This window comes from Arachis duranensis, chromosome 5 (genome assembly GCF_000817695.3).
Source record: "Arachis duranensis cultivar V14167 chromosome 5, aradu.V14167.gnm2.J7QH, whole genome shotgun sequence".
NCBI classification, from domain to species: domain Eukaryota; kingdom Viridiplantae; phylum Streptophyta; class Magnoliopsida; order Fabales; family Fabaceae; genus Arachis; species Arachis duranensis.
In genome coordinates, this window is record NC_029776.3 from 52384795 (window position 1) to 52393950 (window position 9156).

The window sequence follows — 9156 nt, forward strand, 5'->3', positions numbered from 1 at the left end:
AAGGTTAATAATCATACCACTCGATCAAGCCTCCCAGCGAGGTGCTCAACCTGATCCAATTTATACATCTCATGCTCATACCTCAATAACTGCTGCTCCATCGAAACACAATCTAATAAAATAAAATCACATACTAGATTATTAAAAAATAAACTAAATGAAAAATGGCTTATAAAGCTACTAATTATAACCTTACCTTATTTAGCTGACCTCGTCATGTAAGTAATTAATTTATAACTAACTCAACCCTAAATTTTATTGCTCACGTAATTACCTTCTAATTCACAACACAATGTTATACCTATAACTAAATTATCTAATAATATACTTTCTTATATTCTTTAATTTGTTGATAGGCAGCCACTATACTAAAAAACAGTGACATAAAATAATATACCTAACATAACAATACTAAAAAGTACGTCTAACTAACTAACACGTAAACAATAAATCTGTTATTCTAACTAATAAACGATCTATACCGAACAATTTTATCTAACATGTAAACAGTAAACCAAGTTAACATAAAAAAATAGACTATTATTTACTAACTTGGAACTGAGACAATCGTTGACACTAAACTTCATAGATGTCGAAAAGGCAGAAAAAAGTAACAAAAAATTTGGAAGAGATAATAAAAGAAGAAAGCGACAAACTAAAATGGTCCCCCACTATATATAGTGTGCTGAATTTATCATAGAATTCGCCGAAGGACGGTGAACGACAAACTCTATAATTTATATAGAGTTCACTGGAAGCGCAACAAACTTACTGTTAATAAAAAAAATTCGTATTTTCAAAGATAAACCTAAAAGTTAATTTTTAAAAAATATTTATTTATTTTATTTTATAAATGAAAAAAATCCTCATTTATTCTATTTTTTTAAAAAGAACTTAGGCTGTTTATCCAAAGTGACTGAACAAACAAAAGGTGTATAACCAAGAACCATCATTTCAAGTTTTGTGGGCGTTTTTGAAAACAAGTCCTTAAGTTCTTACCCCATTTCCCTTTCGCTCTTCCTCAGACCCAACAACTCAAACAACCACAACAACCACAAACTCGTCCTTTTTCAGATCCTTCACTGCATCATCGTGATCTTCACTCCCCAAATCACTAGATTCAACCTAAGTAAGTAATAGATTAATCAATCCAAACAAAAATTCCCACTAATTTGGTCTCTTCTATTCCCGATTTTCTTATTCTTTTCCACTTTCCCCCAATTTTATTGAAAGGTGATTTTTCTATTTGCGGTCTTGTCTCAACAACAAGACAGCATAAAGATGAGCGAGGTTTTTGAAGGGTACGAGCGCCAGTACTGCGAGCTCTCTGCAAATCTCTCTCGCAAATGCAGTTCAACCTCTCATCTTTCGGATCAAGGTTCTCTCTACTAACTCTCGTCAAATTAAAAATCTCAACTTTGTTGTCATTTACCACCTATTTTCTTTTCGTTTGTTCTGATGTCTTTAGTATGCATGTATCTTCGGTGTGTTGAGGATCTTTAGATTAGCTTAATTTGGGGCTTAAAATACAGATTTTTAATTTCTATGCAGTATGCACTGCACTGGCATCCAATCAAGTGCTATAGTGCATATGGAGGTTAACTATTTTTATCTATATGGCTGCATCTGAGTGGATTTTAGTCTATAGAGATTAAACTCTTGAAAGATATAAGAGATCGTTTCGCCCGAAGTTAATTATTTGTTATTACTAAAATACCGAAGTTGGATGCAGATTGCAGAGCTGCTTAATGTGATTTATATTTGCATGCGATCTTCCAAATTATCTAGTAGATTGGTTATGAGGAATGTTAGAATTGGTTATAACTGAGAAAATCGGGGAATTGAACAGAGTTTTGCAATACTGAATGAAAAATGGTGTCCTAAGCAAGTACAGTGCATACAATCTACTGTTGAGTGGAATGGAAAAATGTGTCCTTGAGATTGCTTCTGTGACATGAGCATGTCTTTTTTTTCTTTTGTTTTTTTATATCATTACTCTGTAAACCTGAGGATGTCTACAACTCATGTCTAAGTTGATATTAAGTTCTAGTAACTGATTTTTTTCTTTGTTCCGTAATCATCACTAATTTCAGATCAGAAGCAGCAAAGCCTTTCTGAGATTAAAGTTGGACTAGATGATGCCGATGTGCTGGTATAAAATTTTACATTCTCCTGGGTTTAGGGCCTTTTGCTAAGTATTATCTTCTATTTGTTTCTTTATTTCTCTTGTCAATCTAACTTTGTCTCCAGATACGGAAAATGGACCTTGAGGCTAGAAGTTTGCAGCCAAGTGTAAAAGCAAATCTGCTTGCAAAGTTGAGGGAATATAAATCTGATCTGACGAAGTTAAAAAAAGAATTTAAGAGGTTAACATCACCTACTGCTGATCAGGCTGCCCGTGAAGATTTGTTGGAGGCTGGAATGGCTGATGCACATGCAGTATGTCTTTAATTCTAGACTGTATTACTTAATTGTAGATTTATGTTTCAAGTGAAAAACCAAAGCTCGCAATTTTAAACTTGCATGGTTAGAGAATCCAAGTTGATAGAAAAAAGGTTTCTGTTTTAATTATGCTCACTTTACCCTATAATAGTTTATTATAATATTAGATATTTGTTTTTCCTTCTTTTCTATATCTCCTTAAGTTGGATCTTCTCTTCAATAAACCTTGATCGTCTGCCAAAGTAACTACCATAATGGATCTTCAGCTTTCAAAACGAGATCAGAGTTCTATTACTATTTTGTAAAATATTCTCTCAGCAGCAAAAAGAATGAGCTAAATATTATACAGATAAGGTTGTTGTGATAGATGAATCACACAACAAAACTTGGAATGAGTTCACTAGGGAATGATAGGATTCAGGTTGTAACAAAATCGGTAGGCTTTATTGATGAACTAGGGATTGTAAATCACAATCCCTTATTGGAATACACTGTTAGAACTACCAACTATGGAGGGAGTTCTTCCTCTCCTATATTAATAGATCTAATAGAAATTTCACAAAAAAACTAAAACTAACTAATTGACTAGTATTTATAGGCAGCAACTAGGACTAAGACTATTGCCCTTATGCCTGCCAGTGCAGCTGAAAGGGAACAAACAACAATTAGGAACTAAAACCCGCAAGTAGACTACTTACTTTTCTCTTGTAAACTAAACCAAACTGGTTTCTATCATTACTCCCCCCTTGGACAACTACCTTGTCCTCAAGGTGGATCTCTGGAAAGGAGCTCCAATTGCTCCACTGCCTCCGGGACTGCTTCGTGCTCCAACCAATCCCCCTCTTAAGCCTCAGGTTCCATAATCAGCAATTTGAATTCCTTGTTTTTGCACCCATGCTTTGCTGAGTATGGTTTGTCGTAGAAAAGGCATTCACCTTGTGCACGTTTAGAAACTAAACAGATAGCCAATTAACAGCAATTAGGAACTAAAACAAACTAAAACCAGCAAGTAGACTACTTACCACTCCTCTTGTAAACTAAACCAGACCTGTTTCTATCAGAGAAAGTTGAGGTAATGCCTATTGGGGCTTTGGTGGTAAAGTCCTGTCGTAACTAGCTTAGTCATGTGATGAGAAGACTTGTAGGAATTTCAGTTTGAATAATAGATCAAACGGAGGCTATCAATGGGGCAGAGGAAGACCCCACCTAATGGGAAAATGATCAATTGTTGTTGTATAACTGTTCATCTAATAAGTAATAATATTAAGGTACTTAGTGTTTGATATATTTAGCCTTTCTTTGTCTTCAATTCTGGAATACCTGTTTATAGCTCCTGGACATTACTGAAATTCAAGGAAATATCTCAACTGTGATTGAATGTGGGTTTACTCATAATAATGCCTAATTTGTATAATGATATAGATATGATGCTGTTAGCCTATCTGGGATGCATTAAATGTATAGTGACTACATTTTCCATTCTTTATGTAGCTTTTGATCTATGACCTTTTCTCGTGGCATGCATATTTGATCACTTATGTTAGAGATCATTATGCCTGTGATGAGAAGTGGACTGATTCAAATAGCATTGATGATGTTTGCGCATGCATATTGGCCTCATTTCTGTCTTATCATAGTACTTTGTGTTTAAAAATTTGAAATTAATAGGTTTTGAAGTTGATTGCATTTATTAAGAAAGTTTAGTTGCAAATGCATATCCGGAATTCTCTTCAGCCTGTGCCATATTTTATTTTTATGAATTTTAAAATTATCACTTGGATTTGGTTGAAATTGAACACAAGTAGTGCAGCATGTTGTTACTATTTGGTGGAATTTTCTTATTTATTTATTTATTTATTTTCATATATGGATTATATTTCAGGTATCTGCTGATCAGAGAGAAAGATTAACTATGTCAGTGGAGAGATTACATGACTCGAGTGATAGAATCAGGGAAAGCCGAAGAACCATGCTTGAGACGGAAGAACTTGGTGTGTCAATCCTCCAAGATCTACACCAGCAGCGGGAGACTCTCTTGAGCTCCCATAAAAAAGTAGGTTGTTATGATAATGCTATTCTTTTGAGATTATTTCAATATACCTTAAAGTTAAGTTTTTGTCGTGGTATGTTAAATGCTTTTAGTGATGTGCTTATACATGATTGAATAATCTACACTGTCGAGGCATGACAGGCATCAATTTATTATACTTTTTTAACGGTGTTCTCTTTAGGTTCTACTTTGATTTATTAGGAAAAATATAATGAGATGCTCATAGTTTTCTAAGGAGAATGATCCTTGAAAAGTTGATTCAAAGCCCTGAATATGATTTAGAAGTTTAGTAAAAATTGTTGATTAATGGTCACTTATTTTCTTATGCCTTGCAGCTTCATGGGGTAGATGATGCCATTGACAAGAGTAAGAAGGTCTTAACTACCATGTCAAGAAGAATAACTAGAAACAAATGGGTTGTTGCATCTCTGATTGGAGCTCTTGTTTTAGCCATAGTAATTATTCTACTTTACAAATTATCTCATTAGCTATTAATATGCTCAAGTTACGTCTGGAGGGAAGTGATTCTTCTCTGCTTTCTGTTCTTGGTTGTAAATAGGAACCCCTACCCTATTATCTTTACATTTATTTCTGCATTGTGACTTCATGCTATGCTATGTTTTCAATGATAATTTGCTTTTATGCTCTAAATAGGAACCACCATCATACCTTCATGAAAGTAATATTGTTTCATTAAGAAACTTTCGTGTTTCTTGAAGTAATATATTTCTCCTACTAATGTATGTGACTATTTTTGATATCAAGTTATATCGAATAGTGATCGATTATGAATTCAATAACATAAATGACTTTTTCATTATTATATGTAAATATTTTTCTATCCGGCTCGCGACATATGACGGTAATCTTTCTCTATCTGTTAACTGTTTACGTTCAGCACGACAGGTTCATATTACACAGATACTATATAAATATTTACCGAGTCCCATAAGTTGATCGATTGGAAACTCCTGATGATTAGTACTATTATGGCTGTAGCATGACCTACTTAGAGTTGAGATGTTACAATATTAATAATGAACTCTTGGAAAATTTCCATTATACTAAACCTCTAATTTTTTTTTTCACATGATATATAATCTGGAAAGTAAAAATAATTAAAAAGCAATTGGAAAGGCTAGTTTGCTAATTAAATGAGAATAACAAAAAAGAATGAAATAGTTAAAATAATAACAGCAACTTTACCTTTTCACAAAGTAATGGACAAATTTGGGTGATAAGAAAAAAAAAAAACCCATGAGCAAAAGACACTGCTTAGGTAACTTTGGTCTCTAGAAAGATAGTTGGATAGATAGTTTTTTAATACATCTCTAAAAAATTTGTTCTCGATAACTTAGATCATCGAAATAATCTTTTTTATTAGACCTTTAAAGAATCTGTTCTTGACAAACTAGATCATAGGGATGAAATTAAAATAACAAACACTAGAAGTTAGTTTAGGCTGAATCTTTTAATTTATTAATGATATAAGTAAAACAAATCACTCAATTCACTTGAATACACATAGAAATTAGTGCATTATATGCACAATAAATTTTATTCATAAAAAACTCCATAAAATATTTTACAAATGTGCTTAAATAGAACTAATTGATTAGCCTAAAGTGGGTCAGATTTTCTTAGAATAAAGCTATAAAATTTGAAATTTAACTAAAAATATAACTCCAAAAATAATCCTAACTAATTTAAATTATATTCGATCTGATTAGATTTGATCAGATTTGATTTAAATATTAAACACCTAAAGATATGATAATTAATTTAAATTTAAATACATAAAAGTACTACTCAACGGATTAAAATTAAATTAAATCTTTTGATAAATCCTGACAATAAATCAGATTTAAATTTAAGCTATCCTATTTAAAATTTGAACTAGTAAAGACAATAAGTCCAAAACTGCTGGCACCTTATGTAATTTCTGAATCTGAATTAAATTCAACTTAGTTAGATGTGGTCTAAATTTAGTAAACTCCTCATGGTTACTTGCATTCCACGTAACTTGAGTAAACTCATATTCTTTGTGCCCTAAGTCAATACATTTGTTCTTGAGATGAATTCTTGGTCTACTTGATCTCCAAGGCTCGTATTGTAATGATTCGTAATCTTTTTTTTTTTTTAAAAATTTAAGGGTTAAGTTCGATTTTAGTCCCCAACGTAGAGGTCAAAAATTGATTTCGTCCCCTACTTTTTTTTTTGCTACAAATTGGTACCCAAAGTTTCAGTTTGTTTTAAAATCGTCCTTTTTACCAATTTTATTTTTTTATTACCAAACTACCCCTCATTAAAAAAATTATAAAATAAAATAAATATAAAAAAATAAAAAAGAAAGCAAAGAAAGGGATACAGATTACAGAGATGTTATCCTTCATTCCTCCTTCTTCGGCCGCTTCTTATTCTTCTTCTTCTTCTTCTCCGCCACTGCTCTTCCTCCTCGCCCTCACCGCCACCGCTTCTTCTTCTTCTTTTGTGAACTGAATTTTTTTGTAGAATTTCTGAATCTTTTGTGAAATATTGTTGTTACTGAATTTGGCTTGAATTTGGAATATTGTTGGATCGGGGGAGAGAAAGAAGGGTGCCCGCCGTTCTTCGCCGCCGCCACCACTGCTCTTCTTTACTCGATGGCCGTTGCTCGTCGTCGTTCGGGTGGCTCATCGGATTCTGCTTCTGCTTCCATCATTCTTCTTCTTATTCTTTCATTCTGCTTCTATTATATTTGTTGATTTTTTATTGTTGTTGTTTCTGGTTGATTCTGATTCTGATTGATTATATTGTTTCATTATTATTGTTATTGTTGTTCTGTTTCTGTTTCTGCTCCTGCTTCTTCTATTTCTACTTGATTCCATTGTTGATTCATTGGTGATTTATTGTTGTTGTTGTTGTTGTTGTCCTACTACTGCTTCTGTTTGATTAATTGATGTTGTTGCTTTTGGTTCTGCTTGTGCGTGCTTCTGCATAATTTTGGGGAAGAAGGGGAAGAAGAGGGGAGGGAGGGAGGGAAGGATATTTTCATCCGAAGGACGATTTTAAAACAAACTAAAACCTTGGGGACCATTTTGTAGCAAAAAAAAAGTTGGGGACGAAATCGATTTTTGATCTCTACGTTGGGGACCAAAATCGAACTTAACCCAAAATTTAAATATAGATAAGTTAGGGTTTATTTTAAGTTTGAGCTTTTTATTTTTAAAAAAATTTATTTTAAATAATTAAATTGATTATATAACAAGTTGATTCTAAATCAATTAAGATTCTTATATAATTTTATTGTAATTGTATATCTTGTATAATTAAAATATGGGTATTTGATAAATGATAAAAATGGCATAATTTAATTTGAGTAATTAATATTTTAGGTTTAAATTGTATTTATAGAAGATGATTTATTTGTTTATTTTATAATTTAAATTAAGAATAATGATTTAAATTTATTGGTATGTTGATAAATAAAATTTTATACGTTTTTAAAGTAATTTTACGGTAATATATTTTAATATTAAATTATTATATTATCTCAAAAATTTTGTAAAATTCATATATTACTCATATATATTTTACTCTAACTCTAATCCTGAATTTCTTAAATTTACCACACTATATGCTTCTGATATCACTCTTTTACTCACACGTATTCTCACACTCGTCAACTTCACCAGCTTAACAAAAAATATGCGTATATTTAAGAGTGCTTAAATTTAAATCAATATAAATTAAACTGCTCATTCAATTCAATCCAAACTGAAAACGATTAAAATTGTAACATGTTGCATAAAATAAGGAAGCACTTATCCTCGTGGAAAGGAAGATTGTTTTTAATAGAGCGGGGTGACTTTATCGGAAAAAGTGTACAAAATGCAAGTAAGTCTTTTTCCTCCTTCCACTTGCAATGATATTGATAAATTTGTGAGGCAATTTGTTTGGAGTGCTAACACTAGCAAAAGGGGGTTCCATTTAACCTCTTGGTCGATTTTATTAAGTCCTAAGAAGTATGGAGGCCTGGCTTTAAGATATTCACGCTTAACTAATTTAACTCTTCTTGGCAAGCTGGTCTGGCAAATCCTACACTGTCCAAAGAAGACATGAGTTCATGCCATGAGAAATAAATATCTAAAGGTAAGGACATTTTCAACTTTTAAAGCATCTAGTCATTCTTCGGTGCTTTGAAAATCTATTGTCAAAGTTGCAGCTATTCTTAGGGATGGTTATGAATGGAAAATTGGCTCTATGACTGATACTTTTTTTTTATTTTATCCATGGATAAAAATTGGTACTGTCGGGGAGAGGATGAACATTATTGAGATTGATGAAACTAATTTCTGCACTGAAGATGTCCTAATGCATAACAATTGGCAACTTAATCGTATTTACTCACGTATTCCAGATGAGCTTGCAATAGAAATTATGAGTTACACCAGAAACCAAGGTACAGATTCTGAAGCGGGTTGGCTATGGAAAGACAAGGAATACTTTGCAAAATTAGGGTACCACTGGCTACTAGAGTGAACTGTATCATGGGATAATGGATCAAATTGGATGTGGCTTTGGAAGCTTAAAATTCCAAAGAAAGTTAAGATCTTGATTTGGTTGAATATGCACAATACTCCACCAACTGCTTCTATGCGACATCGTCTTCATATGTCAATATA

At 32.4% G+C, this 9156-nt stretch overlaps 1 protein-coding gene across 2 annotated transcripts; it reads left to right on the plus strand.

Moving 5' to 3' along the window:
* Window positions 1-944: 944 nt before the first annotated feature.
* LOC107489417 (vesicle transport v-SNARE 12) lies at window positions 945-5243 on the plus strand. 2 transcript variants are annotated; one of them, XM_016110166.3, is made up of 6 exons: window positions 946-1129; window positions 1234-1378; window positions 2094-2152; window positions 2251-2439; window positions 4325-4495; window positions 4828-5243. In XM_016110166.3, the coding sequence occupies exons 2-6, from the start codon at window positions 1282-1284 to the stop codon at window positions 4978-4980; spliced, it is 669 nt and encodes a 222-aa protein (XP_015965652.1). In that variant the 5' UTR covers window positions 946-1129; window positions 1234-1281; the 3' UTR covers window positions 4981-5243. The 2 variants fall into 2 exon arrangements, with proteins under 2 accessions (XP_052117239.1, XP_015965652.1); XM_052261279.1 differs by having other exon boundaries at window positions 945-1378.
* The last annotated feature ends 3913 nt before the right edge of the window (window positions 5244-9156 follow it).